Source organism: Ambystoma mexicanum, chromosome 8, assembly GCF_040938575.1.
Source record: "Ambystoma mexicanum isolate Mex_15411 chromosome 8, UKY_AmexF1_1, whole genome shotgun sequence".
Classification (NCBI taxonomy): domain Eukaryota; kingdom Metazoa; phylum Chordata; class Amphibia; order Caudata; family Ambystomatidae; genus Ambystoma; species Ambystoma mexicanum.
Window position 1 is genome coordinate 395,103,138 of NC_090929.1, and position 25,094 is coordinate 395,128,231.

Here is a 25,094-nt window from a genome sequence, read left to right on the forward strand (position 1 = left end):
GGAGATTCCCTGGAATAAAGAGGCAAGACCAGTTTTCAAGGTGGAAGTCACAATGCCATAGCAAGCTTTATTGCATAAAGCCAAGGAATTATCTTAAAGGTGATCCGTTTCTCCCCCACACCACAGGATATTCTACGCCGGATGTGGTTTCTTAAAAACACCCCTCCCCCCCACCATCAGTGTCCTGTGGACCCTGCCGGATAAGCCCATCCCTCCCTACACATTACCCTCTCTACCCATGGCCATTTCTTTGTTTACTTTTGACAGTACACTCTCCCCAGACACTTTTTTCAGTGCCTTTATTCACAGTACAAATTTTCCAGACACTCTTTCGGTGCCTTTATTCACAGTACACGTTACCCAGACACTTCTTTCGGTGCCTTTATACACAGTACACATGGTCTTCTACTCTTCACTTCCGTTCCTAATTTCACGTACCTTCTTTCATTTAATTTGTATTCCCTTGTTCTACCCGCTTACCATTCTAATTCTACCGCTTAGTGTTCACTACTTCCCTTCTATATACTATTTTTTTTTATTTAAAATTTTGTTTTTGATGCATGCGCATCTTTACAAAATATTGATGCAAAAGGTATTGTAAACGTGGAGATTGTTTGTGTCTAAAGGATGCGTATTCCGAAAATGATGCGTAAAGTGAGATTTGATCACACGTAGCTGCCCAGTCATTCCAAAATAACCGTTTATGTGCAGTGGTTAATTTATACTCTTACTCGTGAGGAGATACATTTATTCCAGATAAGATGGAGAATATACGCTTTTGAAAGTTTCTTATCGATCCCGGATGTAGGGTTTGTAACATGATGTAAAGGTCTTCATAAAGCGAATTTTCAATCGGAAAGTTCATCTTTGCAAAGATTTTGAGAATGCACCAATTATGACGCACTGCCAACGAGTTTAAGCCTAGTTCGTGACGGAGGATGGCATTTGGAAGATATGTAGGTAGTCCTAAAGTTGTTTTCCATAATTTAGCCTGAAGTTTGTTTAAGAAAGTGGATAGGTCTAAAAGAAGATCAAGACCATATAAAATGATTGCTTCCACTTTCTTTAAATACAATTCAAACAATGGTGCTAAAGAAAACATACAATATTTTCGAAAAATTATTTTCATTTGGTTTTGTAAAGGAATAATTTTTTCGCTCAATGCTTTATACCTGAAAGTAGCAGAGGAATTATTAGCAAGATTATATCCCAAATATGTAATTTGTGTAACAATTTGAAGATGGTTTAAATTGATATGCCAACTAAATTTCCGCACCTTTTTTTGGAAGATAAAACTAAGATGTTAGATTTTGAGAAATTTATCGTAAGGTTGTTTAATACACAAAAATGATTGAAGATTTCAAGTTTCTTCTGAAGGCCGGATTGGTGCTATCAAATAGAAGCACATCATCAGCATATGCTAACCAAAAAAGTTTAAGTTTGCCAAGCCGAACTGTGTTAATTTGTGAAGAATCCCAGAGATCTTCAATGTCCGACAGATAGAGATTAAATAGTACTGCCGCAAGGTTACAACCTTGTTTCACGCCGATTGCTGTCGGAATGGCTTCAGTTAGCAACCCACTATTAGAAATACGGACTCTGATAGAAGTATGGTGATGCAACAAGGCGATAAGTGCAACTAAAGATGTCGGAAAATTTAGTTTTAGCATCTTATCCCATAATTTACTGCGAATGACGCAGTCAAATGCGGACGAAAGGTCCAGTGAGGCAATGAAAACAGGTCCGCTAAGGGAGATATGTGCTACCACTGTAAGATGTGCTAGAATGGTTGCATTTAGTTGGGTTCCCATATTTTTTCTAAAACCAGTCTGTGCTTTGTTTAAAATGTGTTTTTCCACAATGTGTTTGGCTGCAACATCGATTAATGCAATGGGCCTAAAATTTAATGGATTATTTAAAGGCCCTTTCATATGCAGCGGGATGATATTAGAAGTTGTCCAGGATGCAGGAAGACTTTTTGAAACAAAAATAGATTGATAGATCGTCAAAAATAAAGTGGCCCAAAAAAGGGTGTCGTCCTTTATGACACAAGGCGGGAGGCCATCAGGGCCTGCGCATTTTGAGATTTTTAACTTAGATATAGCGCAGAGGACATCTTCTGTGGACCATGGACAGATCAAAGGGATCTGTGAAGCTAGGGCCATAATATCAACCTCTTTAAAACTTTCTGGTAGGAGATATTTTTGTTTAAAAAAAGCAGCCCAAGAAATGCCATCCATGGCAGATTCAAAAGAGGGCTGAGTGCTATTATTCGCTCCCCTAAGAATCTTCCATATATCACGGATATTACGATTGCAAATTAACCTCACCAAGTTTTGATTCCCAGTTAATTGGAATGAAAAACGTGCTGCCTTTATTTTATTTTTGTGGTTCATTAAGAGACATTTTTTGTAGCCATATATCTAGTGCCATCCACTGAAGCAAATTGTTTTTTCAGTATTCTTAATGCATTATTTCTTTCATGCTTTAATTTGCCTAACGTGTTTGCTAAAAGACATTCAGCGCGACAGGTATTATGTTGTTTTATCGATGAATTAGCTATGGCGGTTAGATGCAGTTTTATCATCTGAAGATTCCAGGATAAGATAGTCTGTGAATTCCTAGCTTCATATTTGGAAAGGGGCCACCAATCACGATTTACAAGAAAGGTTATTTGGCGGCAGGCTGAAGTATTCCACCTAATTGATAGAAGCTGGCGATCGCTATGAACTAGGGTTAGTATTTGAGAGCTAGTAAAAGACGCTAATTCAACAAACATACTGCTTGACAATATAGCGTGATCTCCGTAAGAGTGGAAATTCACGCTAATTGGAGAAATAAGTCCTGAAAGATGTTTTGAGACCACAATGTAGTCAATTGAGGAGCAGAGGTTACCCCGCTGCCAAGTAAAAAAGGATGTATGACAATGTGGTTGAGTCACAACGAGATCCCAATGTGACGAAAACTGAACCCATTTTTTACCATTTGCACAGGCAATCTTAAAATGTTTAGATGGTATGTTGTGCAAAGAAGAAGCTAAAGGTGCATATAGAAATGCATTAAAATCACCACAAATGATGACCATAATGTCAGGGTACTTGCAAATAGCGTCCAACAACAAATCATTCAAGATGTAAAGAGCATTTTCTATGCGAAGAGAGCTAGGATTCCAATATAAGGAGATTAGCTTGACTCTTTTCTTTTCAGATAGATTGATGTCAACGATAAGGGCTAAACATAGTTGGTTAGAAATCGTATGAATTATTGTAAATAAAAGATTATTGTTAAGTAAAAGAGTAATGCCGCCACTTGGACGACCAACTGAAGGAAGAGAAGCAGCATTGTGGACAGCAGTAAACCCATCAAATTGAAAATCATAACAATGCATAGTTTCTTGTAAAAAGAAAAGTGAAGGCAAGTCAACAAGACTCTTATTGTTGTACCATGTTAGCAAATTGTTAAAACCACAGCAGTTCCAGGATTGAATAAGGAATTGTTTACATTATGACTTTGAATTAGAACTGGAATTGGAGGGCACAACTTGACCAGATGATGATGCTGAGGGTAAAATCCCTAGCAGACCATTTAGGGCAGAAGTAAGGAGAGCTAGGTTGGAGAGAATTTTTTCATTATCCGGGGATATAGATGAAGCATTGTCAACTATAGAATTAATTTGAGGTAACGATGGGGGTTTATATTCTAAGAATTGCATCGCCTTCTCCAATGATGGAAATGCTTGTACTTCAAGCCCCAGAAAAATTAGATCAGTTTTATGTTCACAAATTACTTTCGTAATGATAGGTGACAAGGCTTTGCACAACATCCTATTGTTATTCAGCAGAGGGAGCTTTATCCATTCAACATCTTGTGAAATCAAATTACGCAGGGCAGGAACTTTATAAAGAGTATTCATCAAAAATGAACGATTAATTGGCACTAGTCCATTTATTTGTGGGTGACTGGAAATTCAAATATTGTTTGCGTTTCTTCAGGAATGTCATTGAAAGAACAAAGCTCCCCATTGATTATACATGAGGTGGAAGGGGAATGAATGAGAGGCGGCTGTGCATCTGCATTCTTTGGTTCACCATGAATGTGACTAGCCATCATTGCTACTGAAACTGGAGAGGTAGTAGATTCCAGAAAAGGAGAGGAGTTTAACTTCAACTCAGCATTGGGAGGAATGGGCATTTGTGAAGCTATGAGTGGGGCTGATGCGTAAGGAGCAGAGTTCTGCAAGTGCGGAGTATTCGATACATGTAAAGCTACAGATGGTACCGATTGATGAATCAATGCCTGCGCACTCAGAAGCTCTGGAGCAGACGATGTAGTACTTACATTTATGGAGTTACGTAAATTGCAACTGCTGGTTGTTTTTTTGTTCTCTATTGAGGGAAAAAATTAGTTGAGATTTGCTTGAGACATAGCAATACAGGGAACAAGGCCTTCAGCACATGAAGTTATTACTGGTTCCTTTTCATTATTGGTTAATGATTCGGCAATCGGTTTGAGAGAAGGAGCACAAGCAACTTTTTTTGCTCCTTTTTGCAATTTTTTGGATGATTTCAATTGAAGTGCACATAAACTCTCTTCGTTTAATTGACTGACATTGATCTGAAGGTCTTCGTTACTCAATAAAGTAGAGTTAAGTGTGTCATCAGTGTTGACTTGATTCCCGTCTGAATTATGTGCAGCAACAGTGGCCTTATTGGTAATGACCATAAGGGCTTTGTTTGCCTTGGATTTGTTTCTGCGTTTTAATGCTCTTTGATAGGATTTTTTCATTCTACGAGAGGCATGATACAAGTTTGGCGAAGTCTCAATGCCTTCTGGCCTCTCCTTAACATCCTCTTCATCTAATAAATTAGTAAGAGCTGAAGGACTATTCGAAGAGGTTTCCAGGGGCGCGTTTAACTGCACTGTGTTATCAGTTTGAAATAAGTCAACAGAGAATAACTGAGATTTATACAGTAATTGTTCAATTTGCCGAATTCTTTCATGTTGAAGTTGAGCCACTTCCAACAGGTCAATTGGGGAAGCAGAGGCGTCAGGCAATACAAGATTGCTTGGTAGGGTGACAACATCCGCAAATGAGGTCGGCCTACCCTTTAGGAGAAAGGTCATATCAGAAGTTTGAGTACTTTGGGAGGATTTGATTGGATTTGGGATTATAGACTGTAAACTCTTCCTTACAAGCTCAGCACTCCGTTCTGCGCAGTTGTTATGAAAAGTGTGACAGGCTTCCTGAGCAAGCATAAATCCTTCAATTTTGGAGAGTTGCAGAGAGTTATGCATGATTGAATCTTTAATATCCTTTATATGTAAGTGTGTAAGTTCGTGACCTTTATCCAGCAAATTTAATATACGTGTGAGAACGGGAAAGGAATGTAATTCTTGTTCCAACAGATGGGAAGAGTTTTCTGCTTGGGGAAGAGGCGACAATTGAGGATGCGATGCAAAAGAACTAGAACGAGGCTCTTGTGGCAGCTGTTTATCGTAAGAGTCTAAATTTGGGAGATCATCTAAATGAATTTTCTTTAGAGGGTCAAATTCACTAGTTGGTGAGCTGCCTAATTCGTTTGGCGTGAAGAAGTCAGTAGTGAGTTTGAACAAAGTAGAGGGATGAGCGAATGTAGGGGAGGTAACAGGTGGAATAGGGTGAAAGTGGACCTGTTCACGCAAACCACAAGACGCTGCTGCTGGAGTGGAGGGGCCTAAGGAAAGGCTAATACGTCTTTCTATAGCAGCGATAATCCCGGGTGCGAGCATCGAAGTATCAGAAATTGGGATGGAAGTTTTGTCTAAAGCCTTAGGGAAAATATCAAAGTTAGTGTCTATATCATTGGCCATTTTGAGTGAAAAAGAGACATCTGCTTTTATTTCTGATGCAGAGACAGAGGGGAACGGTTCTGAGTGTGTATCAGTGGGATAATGGGACATCACAAATTCCTCAGCATCTACTATGGAACTTTCTTGAAGGGGAATAGGAAAAGAGGAAGGCTGCCCTTCCTCTAATGGCTGAGATGGCTCAATTTTTGTTTTTAGAGGTTTGTTAGATAAACGCTTTTTATTGGAGTCTTTCAATCTCTTCCCGTTCCTTAAAGTGAGGGAAGAAGTATCCATAGAGGAGGGCACACAAAATGACGTGAAACTATTATAGTGAATCCTCTCAACATATGAAGATTAACATCATGATTAAGCACAGTTGTACCTTAAGTAGAGTCATAAAGCAATTATTGGGAATTCCAAAAAGGGCAATGCCCTGTGCGCACACCACTGAAAGAGTCCAGCCACCACGCGCCGCGCACCGCAAACAGCAAACAGTCCTTTGCGGTACTTCGCGGTGCGCAGCGCGGGTGCGCTGGAGGTCAGGGTTTATGAGGTGACGCAATAGGCGTTGCCAAGTACGTAGGCAACGTGGGGGCGGGACACCTTTGAAAATAATGAAATGAATATAAATTAAAGAGAGTTCTTGCAGAAATGAGGAAGACAATTCAATAGTTCACTTCATTTAGGCACGAGCACAGTCGCACGAGCACGAACAAAAGCACGATCAAAAGGCAGTCCACCAATCACCTGGTTTCAAGTCAAACGTGGGACTGGCAGAATGGTTTTACCGCAAAGGACTTCCTCCAGGAAGAGCGGCAACCCGCCGACAGAGAGCAAAGGGACCCATCCGAAGAATCCAGCATGAAATGAAGAGGCGGGTGAAAACGAATTCCACGAGGGGAGTAGACCGCAGCACAGCAAACAGTCATTTGCGGTACTTCGCGGTGCGCAGCGCTGGTGCGCTGGAGGTCAGGGCTTATGAGGTGACGCAGTAGGCGTTGCCAAGTACGTAGGCAACATGGGGGCGGGACACCTGGATTCAAGCCAAACGTGGGACAGGCAGAATGGTGTTACCGCGAAGGACTTCCTCCAGGAAGAGCGGCAACCCGCCTACAGAGAGCAAAGGGACCCATCCGAAGAATCCAGCATGAAATGAAGAGGCGGGTGAAAACGAATTCCACGAGGGGAGTAGACCGCAGCACAGCAAACAGTCCTTTGCGGTACTTCGCAATATAAGAACAAAAATATAGTATTGCTTGTTCTGTCTAGTATGCTACTATTCTAATTCAATTCCCTAGTGTTGATTTCCCATCCTAACTGTCTTCATTGATCTTACATCTGAGCTAAATCCAAACCTATCCTTCTAACCCCCCACCCAGGCCCCTTCTCCCGTCTAACACCCCCACCCTTCATTTCCGAGTCTCTTCCTCCCCCTTTAGTTTTCTTCCATTTCCCTTGCCCCTCCCTCCATATTCTGTTCTATATATTCCCCAAGTTACCTGCCCCTTCCCCTACCCCCCGGTTCTAGCCATCATCCCCCAGCAAGATAGTTCCGCAACCCTTAATGCTTTCACCGCCCTGGCAACCTTAAACTCCCCCAGGGCCCTTCCAGTTCCCACTCTTCCCTTTCCTATAGGTACTTTCCCATCCCTATTTTCTTCCGTTATCCATTCCCCTACTTCTTTCTTTCCCAATCCTTAGTGTGACACCTTCTTCTCATTCGCCACGGCTTCCCTTCTTCCCATTTTTTATTCTCCGTTCACCCCTAACCCCCCCCGCATTTGGGGTTGGAATGACTTCCAAGCCCCCTAACCCTCCCCCTTTACCAGGGGCCTCCCCTGAGTCTGGTACTCCTGGGCGCCGTTAATTCTAAGCTATTGGCTGCGCAGTCCCCTACGGGATCTATCAGTGCTTTTCTAGGGGATCACAAGGTAGTTGGGGCAAGCTGGGTGGAGGCTTGGCAGGCCTGGCATAGGCACACAAAGAACCCATAATAAATCCCTCCTTTCATTCCATCCTAGTGTTTGTAGTAACTTCCTGGTTACCACTTCCTGTTGCCAAACAGGAAGTGCATGATAACTCATGAGCTCTCTAGTGTTTGGGTGTGGCTGGCTATATAAGCCACACCCAAGATTCTTCCAGTGCTTCGTGTTGCTTACTGTGAGCTGTATCAGCAACACACTTGCCGTGCTCTGGATCAGCCAGCATCTGATTACCTGCTCCAGATCATCCTGTTTCTGCTTACCTGCTCCGGATCATTCTGCTTCAGCTTACCTGCTCCGGATCATCCTACTTGTTCTTACCCGCTCCGGATCAATCAGCTTCAGCTGTCCTGGTTCTTACTCCACGCCACAGCTATCTCCAGTCAAGAGGGGACTTCTACACCGGCACCTTTAAGAACAAAGAAGAACAGCGTTAACTTGCGCACATCAGTAATGCTGCGCATACTTACCGAATCTTCCCCCGGCGCTGGAATCCAGGTTAGTTGTACGAGCGCACAAACCCCTGTAAAAGAAAGAAGAGACATTATTCATTGCGCTCGCTCCAATAACGCGGACACTTATTTCACTGTGCTCTCTCTCTCTATGCGGTGCATACTTACCAAAAGCCTGTGTGCAAACTTACCTAACCACCAAGTCTCCAGTAACACCGAACCCGGACTCGAGGCGCTAATACCACATAATTTCTCCTGCAAGGGAAAGGGAGAGACATTACCAGGGAGCGCTCCAATTGAAGGGGCTGCGCAAACCTACCAGCAGCTAGCTTCTACACGTAGCACTGCTCACCCACAAAAATACCGGCAAACAAAGACAATACGGACAATGCTGGACACTCAACATTCTCTGCGCAATGTTCACTTGTGGGAAGGACTTTCTAGTCAGTGAAGAAACTGGCACCTTGAACTCTCGGCCTCGCTGTGAAGGCATAAAACAGCATTTGGCATCTGAACTCAGCCTACAGACATTGGCACTAATCACATGAGTGAATCGTGCCCCTGCGAATGCAGGATGGAGTGCACACCCTACTAAAGATCAAGGTAAGCCCATAGGGGGACATCACAGCACACAGTAAAGAGAAGGGAAGGGCCCAGGAGAATCGGGTGAATTTAGGTCTGAGTGTACACCTTGTATTTGACAGGTATTCCTCCGGGTGAAAAAGGGGAAATGAAGACTCAGGTCAAGGGAGGCTCGTCCATCGCTCCTGCAGAGGCACAGGTGAGTGCGACAGAGGGTGGGTCGGATTTCCAAAAATGTTATGGTTTGAGCTTTAGGAATCTGTTCATGAAAAGGCGACAAATCAGCTATGGCCCGAACGACAGATGATCTCAGGGGAAGGGTGGATGTTTTAAAAGAGCATGCAACTGCCGACTGCAACAGAAAGGGAATTGGGCCATTCTTTACTGGCGTGCAAACATTTAGGGTGGCAGAGGGAGCGCTGGATGAAACCGGCCCCAGGTCTGCCTGCGCCCTCTGTGAGATTTGTGCGCCCCTCTCCAACATTCTGACAGCACTGGACTCAGGGGCGGCCTGAGTCAAATGGCACTTTTCACTGCTTTTTTGCCACGATTAGTGACGCATCAGGAACCCCTCGGGGAGGAGTCTGTCACTAATCGATTCGCGCCAACCCACCACAAATGCAGAACAGCAGTGGGGGGGAGATGTAATGTCCAGCCTCCTTGCATATATCAATGTTGGAGCGCGCTTCGGGTACTTTTATATGACTGGCTTCTTGCAACCAGGTGGTTGCTGGAAGCACATTTCACAGAAACAGGCCCTAAAAGCATTTCCACCCATGCTTGGGGATGGATTTGCAAGTGTAACAGCCACGGCTTAAATTAAAATCATGGCAGGGTCAGAAATGACCCCCTGTCATTATTATCACCCCCCCCCCCAGAATCCTCCCCCCCACCAACCTGCCCCTGTGCATGTTCCCAACAGGTGTAGGGGGATGAACCACATTTCTGGGTATTTTATTTTAAAACGCATCCGTTTGTGACTGCAGAAACGCCCCCTGATTTGTGCAAATGCACAAAGGGGTGAAAAAGGCCATCTGAACAAGCGCATCTAAGATGCACTCATTCAGGTGCCCATTGTGAATCGGGCTGTCCCCTTTTTTGGGGGCAAATGATGAGATATTCTAGTGGCTCTCATTGCGAGAGGCCAAAAAGGATTTGAGAATCTGGCTCCCTATGTTAAAAAAAAAAAAATCTTTGGAGAATCTGACCTCTAAGTTACAAAAAAAAAACAACCGCAGATGTTCCCATGACTGGATAAAATGCCACAGGTGAGGCACCAGTCCTCTGCACAAAACTCCATACGCAGACCACAGAAATTGACACACTGCCCTAGGCGTGGACCCCTAAATGAGTAAAAGTGTAACAAAAATTAAACTGGGACACCAAATTGAGGTGGCCCAGAGAAGTGGACACCGTGCTCACGGTGTTACCCCCAGAACTGGATGCAATACTCCAGACGAGACCTTCCGAGCAGAAGATGATACCTGAGACCTAATCACAATACACGAAATCCTAAGCCTTCCTAAGGCTGTGCATAGTGGGAGCACACACCGCTATGGACAGTTTCTCACAGGGCAGGATGCGCCCCACCAGACAGTCAAGTAGCTGTGGGTTGAGTCACATTGCCATTTCCCCCACTGTGTCGGGGCACGGACATACAGGTGCACATCACATCAGTTTACGCTTGTGAGCTGCGCCTCATTTTACACGATGGGGCGCCCGACTAGAATCTGTGCCTGGCACATGGCACTGTTAAAGAAAAGCACAGGCCGTGCATCGCATGATGTGAAATAACCATCAGTACTGTGCTCGCAGGGAGCATCCACAGGACACATTTCCCATTGACAAATGTTTCAAGCGAAAAATGGATTCCCAACTTGACTGTATCAGTATTTATCCCCACATGCATATTGCATGATGGACATTGCCTTTATTCCTGCTGTCACTTTCCCAGCCAACCTTAGAGTTTTTACCCGTGATCCATGGACTCACAGATAACTCACAAACTAAGCCTTGAAGCCCATTTGAAATGTTTATGACCTACCTTACACATTGTTCTAGGAGAAATCATGTACAAACACATTCACTGCATCGTAGTCCAGTAAATGTAGTGCCCTCATGTATGTATGCATGTTGCATAAATAGTCTGTAGTGTCAACTCCCATTATTTCCCCAGGAATGCTGACCTTCCAGTGAATTATGGAAAATAGTCAATGGGAATGCCATGTTAGGCAGAATCATATGCAGTACTCTTTGGGAACACCACATACAATTAAGACGTCAAGTTTAAGTACAATTTCACCTTTGGTACAAGCCTGTACTACACAGTAAAGTGGTAGCGATGGCTGAGCAGCCAGACTTAGCTCAAGAGTAAAGTGAGAAGTACAAGAAGTTACACAAAGGGCAACAATTACTATGATTCAAGCAAACACTGATTCAAGGTTTCTGAGTAAAAAAATATACATTTATTTACACCATCAGTTATTAAACAGTTCACTATTATAAAGCAGCAGAAAATCACAGTCTTAATACACTACAACAACACCCAATCAATTCTGGACAAGTTAAGCTCAAAAATGAAGTGTGAGTAACATGGCACTCCAGTAATTAAAAAGGGGAGGAAAGACAAGGTTATCGAAAATCAACAGCACCAACAAGTTATTGGCAGGGCAATCTAGAAAAGGCTACTACAACAAGGATTCAAGTCAATAGGCCTGGGCCAATGTTGATGGTTCCGAGTCTTTGCAAAGGATCACACAGTTCACGGTTAAGTCTTTGCCAAGAGTTCAAAACGAAGTTGGTTGGAGGAAAAGTTATTCAAAAGAGTAGAGAAGGAAAAGCCTTCAGAGAGGCAAAAGATTTCAAACACTTTCACCGCGGTCGGACGGAACACACAACCGGATTTGTACAGTACCTTAAATGGAGAAAAATGCTGTAGCTGAGGTAGTTGTTCCTGGCAGTTCCTGCAGGCTCACGGTTCCTGAAGCGACTGTCGTGGTGACAAGAAGGAGGATAGCTGGAGGGTCCTACACTGCCCGGGGAAGAAGCCAACAGCGTAGCAAAACGTTGAATAAAAGGTTCCGCTCCTCCTGCCTATCCGGTTCACTGCAGCGATGCACAGCAAATTTGACCAGGAGTGGGAGGCTGGCGTTTGGTGTTTGGCGAGGTGGTTGGTCCCACCAAGCTCAAAGGAAGAAGATTCCTTTCAGATCTTCTCTATCATCAAAGTTTCAGGCGAATCGGACCTGCAGCAGGGCTTCATGGAGATTTCCAGTAGTTGCAGCAGTCGTCTTCCTTCAGCTTCTCTTTGGTTCTCTTGATCCAGTGGCGACTCTGCCTTCCAGTCCCACAGACTGGCTTTTTATGCACCAAATCCCCGATTCACACAGCCTGGCTGTCAATCACACAGCAGGGTGGCTGTCCTGGCAGGACAGCCACCTAGCCAATCAAACTAGAGTGTGACTTAGGTCTCCAAGGAGACCCAGTGCAGGAGGCTTCAAGCCCCTCCCTCACATCCTGTCCACCCTGACACTCAGGCTCCTAAGGAGGGCTTCTGTGCAGAAGCCCACTAAAGGACGGCGAACAAAGGAAGCAAACCTGGTTTGGCGCGCAGAGTAAAACACGAGAAAGACCTTTACAAAAAGAAATGGCATATAAACCCGACCGGAACCAAATAAAAATAAAAGGGGTCCAGCGGGTTAGAGTTTGAGGCTACCACCATAGCCTCTAACGGTACCGAGGCTATTTTCATAGCTTACGGTAGAACAAAAATGGTAGATACCACTGCCACCAGCCAAATCTTAGAGAAAGGGGAACATAAAAATGTCCCATGAGAATTAGACATAAAAGGGATAACTATTAACCCTTCCAGTACTCTATTGGAAGATAGGGTGTACTCGGTCTGTAAATTTAGAAAGACTAGTAAAGTCAATGGCAACTTTACATGTTCTGGGAGACAGTAGTCAGTCCCAGAAAATTGAGTTTAAAGTGGGAAGTCTAAAAAGACAACCCTGTCACTGCACTAAAGGTGCTGTGTGACAAACAGTAAAAAGATGATGCCTATGGAGTGGGTGAGACTCCATAGTCCATGAGCATAAAATGTACAACACACTGAAAATGAAAAGTTCAAAGCCCAAAAATATAGCAAAAGAGCTGGAGGGCTCTGAGGTAGAAGAAATGTAGCACTTGTGTGAGAAATCTCCCTAACATGCCAGCATTCCCAGTAATCTCTTTCCACCAATGGCAAGCCTGAAACATCAAAAGGGTCTATTACACTCATTGCTCTCAGAGCCTGGTAATCACGTTCAATAATGAAAACGCACAATGCAACACACTCCCCATGCAAGTGCCCGTCAAGTGCTGCACGAGGTTAGCTTCCCATTACGGAGAGCAGCTGTGTGTGAACCAGCTGTGAATCCCCTTTGCTTAATCAGCCGTCTACCTCTCATGACAGGTGAACAAACCGCAGTCAGTGTTCAGCAGTGGCCCGACTGCAGGGGACATTTTCCAAAGGGCGCTGAACCCCCACCCGGGCACTGCAAGCTCATTAGCATGAATAAAGACATGGAAGGGCCTTCCCTCATGTCCGAGGGCGTGGCAGTGTTTGTCAAGGGTTGTTGCTTTCTTTGGTTGAGCACCAGCTAGACCAATCAGCGAAGGCCCGAGGTGGTATGTGTGAGAGGGGGTGCGTCACCTTCGGAGCACACTAACCTTTCCTCAGAGCACTGAGGTCTCCTCTTTTGGAAGTCATGCGTTCTTCTTGCTTGCGCGGTATAGCCTCCACTCTACAAACAAAATCTCTTTCTTAAACTGACAGCCCGAAGTTGTTTTTCGTATTTTGCTGTGTGCTTCGTTTTTGGCGGGAATGCAACTTACATGATAATGCATACCAATATGATGGTTGTATCAGCAATAAGGACAGTTGCCACACATGTAAAGCCAGAGTAATTAATTACATCTTATATGGAGCATTGCGCAATGCCAACTGTTCATCCAGTCCTGGTTTTGAGCTACTACCATCTCTGGTACTTTTAGGTCTGCACACGCACTTTACAAGAAAACAGAATGATGTGCTGTAAAAGCGGAACTTGTAAAATACTCAAGCCCTTACTCAGGACAACTTGAAGTTAAAAGCTTTGTTTCTGCTTTAAAAAAAAAACCTGTAAAAATAGCACACTTTCTCTGGGTTAGACGTTACTTTCTCTTCCTTCAGACTATTAGGCTATTTGGGACTGACACGATGGAGGATCTGTGTCATCGTTTACATGAACACTTTTCACACTTCTAACAAAATACATAACAAATATTGTATTTGCATAACAATTCTTAACATTATAAAATGTACTGGCACGATTCATTACTTAACAATATATCTATACAATTAAAAATAAAGTCTCTATTTGAGTCCAAAGGTGTGACAGTGAAATCAATAACGACACTTGTCTTCCATTCAGGCACCTTTGCCAGAATATCTTGTTTTTCAACATCACTTTGTCATACCCATAGCTCCTTAAACATGTGATACGCAGGTAAAGTACTGCTTCACAGTAAATAATCAAATGTCTCATTGTTTCACATGCCCTGCCTTCCCTACATAAACGACAGTCAAATGACTTGTGTCCATGTCGTGTTTTAGGCGCCAGTACTGCCACTGTGCCACCAAGTTAATACTAAACATCTTAAAGAAACGACAACATTTGGGATCGGATATCCGCTTGAAATAACAATGATAATGTGTGTTCTTTTTCAGTTCCCCATGCCAGATTCCTCCAGCCTCTAAGCGCTGTAATAACATGCATCATTACCTCAATTAATGGTACTCATTTTATTCACCCCAGAAGGATGATATGCTAAGTCGTCCATGGAATTTAAACTTGCAAAGTGCCACCCTCCCCATGTGAGAGGTGGGCACTAAACGTATGACCTTTCTACCCTTGGGCTTGCTACCATTCCCCCATTTTTCACTTCTACCTTTTGGGGGCATATTTCCACTTCCTGTGATGTCACTTCTTAAGATTAAGTCCACAAAGCATAACATGCTGTAGTTAGTAGCACCCAGGCACAAAGTACTAGTTTAACTCTTGCCCAGCTACTTTCCAGACCGCATTGTATGTTGGTGCAAAAATTAAAGATGTTACAGGCGAATAAGAAGTCTGAAACCTTCCAAATTGCGAACTGTACAACAGGAAACCTGCACTCACGCCAGGCTTTTGCGCTTGATCAAACTATGTGATCCTGGGCATATCCCTCAGCAAATGACTCTTATGTTCTTTGGCTGCAAACATTGGCATCACTTAGAAGTGATTCTGTAAAGTTAAAACTACACACAAATCCCACTCATACATGGATAAACAAACTACAGTATTTGCTTCATATATTCTAATGATATTGATAATTTATATAGTGCACACTAAAGGATGTAAATAACGTTTAACTTGCTGTTTTCACAATTCATTTGAGCTATGGTTCTCTCCTAAGAGGAAAAAAGTGAAAGAAGTGTTGTACTACTATGTTTTGTGGGCAAGAGTGCTCACCTGGTGCATGGGCCTTGACTGTGTAAGGAGTGTGCTGGCTAGTTTGTGAGTGGGGTGATAGGTGAACATGCTTTCTTAGACCTTATGGCTGCCAACTGCCACACATAGCTTAAGTTCTTCCCCACTCTCTCCCATTATCAAGGACATGTGAGTGATTGCTCCTGCTACGGTGTGTCGGCTGGAGGACCAGGGAAGGACCCCCTAGGGTTTAAGACTGCTAGCAGCTCAGCTCTGCTTGCTGCTCAACTCATCCCTCCCCCAGACAGGAGGGCATGAGCCAATTCGAGGTTGATGATTTGTTCAGCCTCAGATGGAATACATGCTCTGCTGGATCATCCAGGACACACACCTGTCACTTGCAGCAAGCAAATAAGCTACTGTACAGATTATATACAAGTGTCCTTTCCATGCTTTTGCCTATTGTTAAGGATAGGTGAAAAATGACAGTTGTTAAATGGAGGGGAAAGTTGTGTAAAATCGAAAAGTGAAGTATGAAAAGGTTGAATTAACCATAACCTGATTGTTACTCTGGGCATTATTTTGATCACATCTGCACCAGCCACATACACGCAATTCTTGGTTTTGTCTCCAAAAGGATCAGTGCAGTTTAACCTGCTAGTCCATGCGCCCTTTGCACAAGAAAACAAGCAACCCCAGCCATGTTTCGGCCTTGCAGTCGAGCAGTATTATGCTGTCGAAGGCTGCACAGAACATTGCCATCGGTTAGGCTTGCTTCCAGGGTCTAATTCCATCCCTTTTTGGTTTTGGAGCACCCCCCCCCCACCCTTAGAGTGTGAGTATGAGCTCAAGCCTGGATCCCTTGCTTGCTACAGCTAAGGAATTAAGCTCCTTCTCACTGATTAGGTCCAGCGATGTTGAAACATGTCTGAGGTGACTTGTGTTCTGGTGAAGAGGGGACATGGCCTCACAGCGCTCACTGGACTGTTTACATTGGTGGCAGGACCAATAATGGTTTGTAAATGACTTGTCTCCTCCAATGGCCCCAAACAGCTAATATAATGATCATAGATAAAGTTGCCTAGGACAAGGCCTATAGTATTGATTCATGTAAACCTTCAATGCAATACTTTTTTAGATTGGGAGGAAAGCCGAGGGTCATTAAAAAAACAAGGCATAGACATGTTATGTCATGTTGTGTGATGTATTCCCCATGAAGACTCTTCCCATGACATCACCCCGGTCAAAGGTTGTGCTGAACCCCCTCCAACCCCATCTCCCAATGGTAAATTTAAAAAGTGTCACACCTGACATTCAGTGGTTCAGTGGTATCCATAGTTAGCTTGAATCTGTTAAACATTGTGATCATCATGGCAACCCCTGGCATTAAAGGCCATACGTGAAATAGTGAACACTGTGGGATGTAATCACAGACAACACAAATGTAACTGAACGGCCCACTGGAAAAACGATCTGCCAGCCTTCAAAAACGTCACACTGAAAATGGGCCTATGAATGCAGACTGGGTGTTTCTGCAAGTGACACAAGGAAGAGCTGTGATAGAAGGGAAAGGATATTATGGTAACGGCCAAGCATTGAAAATCAAAAGGCCCTTCTTTCATTACAAAGGGAAAGGTCGAACTGACAAGCAGCCTTTACTACGTATTTGCAGGAGAAATTCAAAGGCCCCTTCTACATGAAAAGCAGGGTTTTCAAACTCCGAAACTAAAATGGTTGGGCATGTGCGTTTTGTAGTGTTAAATCGCAACAAGAAAATAATATTCCCCTGCTAAAAAAAGATATCAGGGAATAATTCCCTCCAATTAATTTTTCTCTATGTGCGGAACTTGTTGGCTGTTGTGCGCATATTATTTTCCATGTGCGCAACTGACTTATGTGGTAAGCCACTTTGTGAGCTACCATTGCAGAAGAGAGTTTGGAAAGGAATGTCCTCTTCCCAGCCACTGCAATTCTTTACAAATCTTAGAACACTTTTTCCAAACACATAGCCTAAAATAAAATATGTAATTTGTGATTATAGCGAAAACTCATCAACCAATCCAAGACTTCCAAATCTGCCACAGTACCTTGCAAACATACCTCTGTGCAGAGAAAAACGCCTGCTTTATGCCACTGGAAAATCACTTGTGTATTACAAAACACAAATATCTCTTGGCATAACTGATGTGGCTGTCAATAAATTCAGAAAGAATAGGACATTTGCTGATAGATTAATGGCAATTAAAAGCAATGTGTCAAAAACATGCTGATAGGAGTTCAAGTGCCACTTTAATGAAGTAATTCAAGGGCAGAAGAACATGATTTTAATAATTTGTGTAAGGATGATAATTGCATCAGAATAACTGCCCCTCAGAATATGAGGATCAAACATTCCTGTGCCTCTGCTTACTATCCACTCTATGATCTCCTGTGGGTAGTGATAACACCAGCCTCACAGCTAAGAAACACATGCACCATCAATTTTTACTCCCTAAAAAAAGGAAAATGTGCCTAACAAAAATGAGAAACAATGAACATATCATTGCTTAAACCGACAAAGCCCCACTGCTATTTTTTTGAATTAGTGACCATTAGAGCAGTGGCATAGGAGGGAAATCAATAATATTAATGCCCGATCTCAAGAAGAATTTTAAGATGAAAAAACATATTTTTTAATAAGCAGAAAGTATCCCTATTGGCAAGGCTAATTACTTTTTTACTCCCTGAAAAATCATCTGACTGCATCTAGGGAGCAGAATCTGATTAGAACCCCGCTTGTACACATACATAGGAAGAGAAATGACAGGGTGCACAATAAAGTGTATATTTTTGCCCCCCCCTTCCGCACCGCAGCCTAGATGCAATTAAACAAGAGCCTTAGTGAAGAAAATCACATATATATGCGTTTTAAGTAAATAGCATCAATTTATCACATATACAACTGATTGAGTGCCTTCTTTAACTATGGATCCCTCTTTTGTAATTCTTTGTGATCAGTTAAATAAAATACAGGGAGCTGCTAGAGACGATACACACAGAACACATGGTTATATTGAAAAGCCCACAGCAGCTGAGCTTAGAAAGAAAAAGAAGGTGCTGTTATCTACACAGGTACTAGAATTTCCTATCCTTTAGCAAACAAGCAACCATTTTCCTTCAGTGTACTGCCGAAACGTCTGCCTTGGTTTTTGAAATGTGCTGCTTTGTTCATCACCCGCAAGGAGTGATTACCTGTGCTCTTCCACCCATAGTCCTCCCCGGCCCCCGTGCTAGCCTCCAATGCTAATTGATAGAGTACTGTAAAAAGTGAGGGATTTTAGCAGTAAACATTCACTGGGATATTTGCAGACCCACAATACTTTGCAAGCAAGGCATTTTTAATGCCTCAACATATTATGTGCATTTTAAGAATGTCATGAGTCTGCATGTACACAATTCTTCTGCAGTGCATACTAGATTGTTTGCAACATACCCCGCCCTTATATCATTGTGTAGGATTACACAAGTGCTCAGTGAAATGGTTTTTGTATAGAAGCGGGTTACCATATAATGTGTGAAGGTCTATAAAAGGAACTCTAAACACTTGGAAATGATGAGGATTGTGTGAAAAGCATTCTCCTGTCTGAATATCCGGTGCCCTGATACTATGGACAAGTAATCCCAGACATGCTCTAGACCCATTATCCCTTGTTGGCCATGTAAATGATATTGCAATGTTGCTCTCCACTTATAGGGTAACGTTAGTAGACGCTGAGCATCACATTTGTCTTCTCAAAATCTTTAGAGGGTAAATTAATATTTGAGTTTTATAATGCGTTAACTTGCAAGGGGGCCGCTTTAAAGCACTTGTGTGACATATGTAAAAAAAAAGAGGAAGTATGGGATAAGGTTACCCATCGAAGTAGCCTACTTCCTTACAGTCAGTATCTGATATTTGAGCATGTAGTTCGATTAGTCTGGGTGATGCTTTTGGAAGGCGCAATGAGTAACAGAAATGTTGGCGTGTGACCGTTATTCATGTTGCAACAAACATAAAACAAGTGGGGGTAGGTACAAATCTACTAACCTTTTGCAGAGCCAAGAGAGAAACAGTCAAAGTTGTCTGGTAGTATCTTAGTGTGTTGTGGTGCCGAAGTTAGAGTCATAAGGTAAACGTGTGGTAGAGACAGGTTTAGGGGTCATGGGTAGGGAGGGAACATTATTTGGTTAATGTGTGCAGGCATATCTTGTTTCGATTCTTCTGTTCGTGGAGCCAGTTTTTCATATTTATTTTTTAACCTCTTGTGTGTGTATTTTGCTGTTAGGGATTTTAGGTGTTTACAGTCACCCTTGCATAGTAGTGTAATGCAAATGAGCAGAATATCAAGACTAGTTGCTTAATTTAAAAGAAAGACAATATCAGGTAATTACTCTGGTGTGTACCTTATTAAATGTTTTTAATTAGGTGAGAATTGTCTGTGTTTGCTGCTAAAAATCTTCTGAGCGGCACCCAAAAGGAAGCTGAGCAAGCGCACATGCGCACAGCTTAGAGGGAACATTGATCAGGGAAAATACTGAATGTGTAGGGGCAAGATGCAATGTATTAAAATATATAATATGCTTCACATGCAAAATACCGGCAACAATTGAAAAGGCTACTTTGTTTCCATATGTCACATGTAAATCTTATTTATGCCAGAGACAGACCCTATTGCTTGTTGTTGGGCAGTTTTTCAAGATCTGCTTTGCTCCTTATCTGCAAGGGAAATCTCTGTGAAGCTAATCTACACTTGACGTATTTACGGCAGGGCCAGGTCAACACAGACCCAGCCGTGGATGGGGAAAAATACATAGAAATATAAGGTTTTGATATCAAAATTGTGGTCAACTTCAGATAACAGAACAAAGAGCCAGAGTTCAGCATGTCCTCATGACATCACAGGGCAGGGGTGAACTGTCTGCTGCATGACAAGGATCTCCTCAGTCCACCAACTTTCAAAGAACAAAGAGGCCAATGGTTTTTACCCTGACCTCATACAAAAATGTATCCCAAGATGCTCTGGTCACATGCTTGCAGAGAAATTAAACTTACATGGAGAAATGAGAGTTAAGATTTGCATGCTGAAGAGTGCCCATTAGTTTAAATGGACATAACTAGTGATTTTGTCAGCAACTATAAGTTACTCTGCATTCATTAATATATCATGTGAAAGCTAGTAACACAATGGTTATTCTGATGTAAAGTTGATCCCCATGTGATTTTTGGAAATCATGTTATTACCTGAATTCTCTTTCTCGCTTCCCCAAAAATGTCCTGAATTTAAGGATTCGCAGGCTGATGTGTTAGAAAATTAGGTATCTGGAGAGTAAATTCATGTTCATAACTATTATACTTTTTGTGAAAAGGGCACATAATTATAGCGTGTCCGTGCAATAAGGTGTTGAAATGAAAGTATCTTCATTAATCCATCACGAGGAGAGGAATATTAATAAATATATATCATAGCATGTATTGGTAAATTACAAACTTTTGCCATGTAGGTACTTTTTGGCTGAAATTGGACATTGAAAAAAATATTTGAATCTGAAAGGGGAGTTGCAATATTTCTGATCTAGACTCCTGAGCCAATCCTTAAAGAGGAGCTGGACTTGGGGGATGGAGAGAAATGTAAATGTCCAATCCTGGTTGCGAGATCATAAGTTAGCACCACCTAATGTTCACTTTCCTTGGGAAGGGCTTAGAGAGTAAAAAGGTATTGCATTATGGAAGAGGGCACATCTGCCAAAAATCGCCAAAGGAAATCTGCTGAAATGTTATCTGCAGATTTCTACTGCTCGGGAGACTAGAAAACAGATGCTGCGAGATTTCCCTGGAGCTATAGAGGGAGAATCTCTGTGAAAGCCCATTGACTGAAGTGCTGGCCAGAATCCTATTTTTACCTAAGAGCGAAGCCCTGCTCAGTCTCCATGAGTGCCAAGCTCAGAGATTTCCAAAAGTAAATAGATTGTCCAACATAATGTCAGTATGGGGATTTATTTAATTAAACCATTCCCTTTCATTAGTGGGTGGAGTGGAAAATTGTGTAAACCCTTAGCAGATTTGACTGCATATTAATTTACTTAACTCCCAAATAGATTGACGCATGGGAAAGCTTGGAAGAATTCGAAACGTTCACTTTCCTCCTAGCGGGAAGATACAAGATAGCCATTTGATGTAATTCGGATGCCTTGATTTTCTCTGTTCACTCCTGACTTCTCTAATGAAAAGGAAATTCCCAACTGAACCCCTACCAAAACTTACTTTAAACAAAAGGTATACTTACCACCAAAAAGAAATTGATAATTCTCAACATCTCAAAACCTTGCCTTTCAATCCTAAAGATACTTGTCCAAAAATGTGCTTTTAAATAAAAGGTATCCTTATCTTAAAACGAAATTCCCTATTATTACCACTCTTGCAACATTGTATTTAATGAAGGGTTGCCTATGGCCCCACAAATGAAAATTCAAAACTGTCTAACTTCCCCAACAAGGGCCTTTAGGTGAAAGGGCAGATGAAAAATGAAATTCATTATCATCCCCATTTTAACTGTCCAACTTCCGCAGCAAAGGCCTTTAATTGAGGGGAGGGTCTGAAATACAAAACTTCTAAACTGTCCCTACTTCCTAGGACTGGCCTTTGAACAGACGGGTCGGGTGCTACACGTCATTGATGCTTGGATTTTTGGGCTGAGGGGAGAAGTGTGTTTGGAAAAAGGAGACCTCATGGATCCAACACTGAACGTGTTATGTATGTCTTGTTTTAAAATCCAACCTGTGTTAATTTCTAAGGAAAATGTTGGTGAAGTAATATTTGACACATTAATTTTTACTGATCTGTAATTTCAACTGCAAGAATTTTGAGTGCGCAGGGAACCCCATATAGCAAGGCTTGAAGGTGATGAACAAGTTCATAAAACGTAAATTGTGTCTGTGTTTTAACACTAAAACTCTCAGTCAGAAACGTTGAAGATTATGTTCTGGTAGTGTGCCATCCTACTAGTATTGAAATTCAACGTACAACGGGGCTCACGGTAAAAGAGTTTTGATTGCCTGTGTTCCATGTTTGCGAGACACAAGTAAATGCAGAACAACTGTGTTTAGAAGTAACACCCTACAGATAGATAAGTGTGTTTTCTAATTATAGCAGTGTTTTCTGCCACAAAGAAGGTGGCGTATGTGATTAAATCAACCTGTTATCCATTGAGTTATGATTGAAATAAGTATATATTCTTTATATACCCAGGCGGGGAGGATTTATGAGTCTTCAATAGGGCCAACGCTATAAACTTAAGCAAAGTGTTGTGGCACTCCTTGATTGGGGGTGGAGGGACTCCCCAAGTTTAGGGTGGTCTCTCAATATAATGCTACAACACATAAAGGGGCTCAGAGGAAACGCTGTTCTGCAAGAAAACCAACATTAAACCATTACAAAAAGATAGAAATGCAGGGTGGCGAAAACCCACACAAGAGCATGCAGCTGAAAGTGGGGGGCCACTCCTGGGTGAATACAGCGCTCACTGCATGCAGTGCCAGCAGACCTCGGCTGGTGTCAAAGGTTAAAGCATGCTAAGGTGGTGCGAGGACTGCATGGGTCAGAGGCATCGCAGGTTTTACTTTTGAACTTTGATGAAATGAAATGGCAGAAACCACTACGGAAGTGGAGATGAGGTACAGGAGGTGTGGGCTTAGAGGTATGGGGAGGAGGGGGGAAGGGGTGCTATAGAGGAGGATCAGTGGCACTGACCCCTTTTTAAAATCTGATGCAGAATAGGGGTAGATGGTAATAGGTAAAACTTGCCTGCACCAGGAGGAAGAGGCAGCTTTTGGGGAGCAGCGTTTGGACAAGAGCAAGGAAGGGTAGGACACATGTGTCCAACTAACATAGACCACCCTGGCTACGGTCTACATCTTTCGAGAATGCTGCTGCAACCTGCGGCCCGGTGCCCCACAGCAGCACAGAGGGGGGAAGTTGGCTTGCCTTTGTGCTTAGGGATCACCTGTAGCTGGGAGCTAAAGGCTGGTTGCATAGTAACAGGGGTGGATTGAGAACCAAAAGAGGCCCTGGAAGTAATGCTCAAAGTGGGCCAATATTACACACTTTCAGCAAGCACAATTACTTTCCTATGAGGAAATGCAGGGTGTGGAGGCCTACAGGGAAATGTCTCTATTGTCCTGTCCACCCCTGCGGTAGTGAGTTGTGTGTGGCAGCATGTATTACATTGTAAAATGTATGCTGATAATCCTTTGCAGCATTCCCGCCCAACCCCCCATCCCGAAGGAGGCTTGCTACACGTTGAATAAGTGCCAGGCTATTATGCAACTCTATGCAAAAAGGACGAGCTTATTCATTCTTGGCACTTGAGGGGTTAAAATAACTTATTGGCCCTAATTCTTAAAGATGGTTTCACTGCAGCAGATCGGGAGTTGTCCGTGAGCATCTCTGATTCGCTCCTCCGACCATACAACTTATTCTTAAAGCCTTGGGGCCTGATTCACAGAAGCGTTTATATAATGGCGCAATCCCATAGGAACACGCTCTCTGACTCAGTTACTTGAGCTTGAGTAAGCCTTAGGATGCGTAATACATCTCTGAGATGTCCACATGCAAATGTGATTTGCTAAGGTTTCCATTCAGGCTTTGTGCAGCAAGTGTGAGGCAGCAGATGCAAATCAAAGATTCTCCTGGTTTGCTCCAGTGCACATCCTTCAGAATCAGGCCTTATGTGAAAACATTCATAAAAAAGTACAAAATGCACTCTTATCGTGTCATGGTTGTCGAACTGTAATTCGCAACTTTCTAAAGTTGGCAAAATAATACATTTACCACGTTTAAATGCACAGGTATGCCAATTCAAAATATCCTATCTCTATGCACTTGACATTTTAAATGTGCGCGCTGAGCAAGTACTGTAAACATTTTTAAAAGTTGCATCACATTTAACATTTTATAATCAAGAGAGGTACATTACCTGCAGTGCTCCGATGTGCCACGAAGTTGCACCTTTGCGGCAAGCAGCTGCTCTGGACAGAGACCTTTTGTTAGACTGCTTTTCGTGGAGAAGAAATTTGTCAAATTGTAGAAGCCCACACACAGCAGTTCCTCTTTTGTCGGGCATGAGATGTACAGAGAGACAAACATAACAGACAAGTGATGTCAGCATGTTCCTGCCCTCCCCATTTGTCAGCCTGCAAAGTTTAACATTGTAACGCCGCATTATAGCGTAAGCAGAATTTGTATGATCTGATACAAGTCATTTATAATGTGCCTAGGCCCTGTGTCATTCAGATCGAAAGTGCAGAGGGAGGAGAGAGAAGGGGGAAGTGCCAGGGAGTGGGAAGGGGGAAGTGCAATCAGGACATCATTGCTCTGAGTACGTTTAGCCAGGGCAGCGCGGCTCTGAATCAGTCCAAGAAGGCAGAGGACTGTAGGGTTATAGTTACAACCCCTAAGTGCCCGGTAGGCCCGCAGCAGGGGCGTAATTTGGGGATTGTGAGGGGTAGCACCTACGATTCCCGAGGTCTTCCGTGTTACCGCTGTGACTTCCCTTGCTACCCCTAAAAAAAAAATGTTTAACAAATTGAAGCTCCTGGGCTGTGGGCAGTGCCATCTAGTTCTTTGTTTCGGGAGTGGCTGGCTTTCTTGTTCAGGCCTCTTAAAAAAAACAAGGGGTTCCACTGGTGTAACACTTTGAGCAATGACCCTAAATAAGAAAGAATAGGATAACAAATAAGTCGTC

The 25,094-nt window shown here is 42.9% G+C and overlaps 1 protein-coding gene across 1 annotated transcript in view; it reads right to left on the minus strand.

Moving 5' to 3' along the window:
* The window catches only part of LOC138471978 (P2Y purinoceptor 2-like), a 168,902-nt gene extending 144,284 nt beyond the window's left edge, over nucleotides 1-24,618 (minus strand). The window contains exon 1 of the mRNA XM_069609882.1: nucleotides 24,327-24,618. Within this exon, the coding sequence (XP_069465983.1) occupies nucleotides 24,327-24,572 (246 nt within the window). The 5' untranslated portion in view covers nucleotides 24,573-24,618. The remainder of the gene's footprint in view (nucleotides 1-24,326) is intronic.
* Nucleotides 24,619-25,094: the final 476 nt, after the last annotated feature.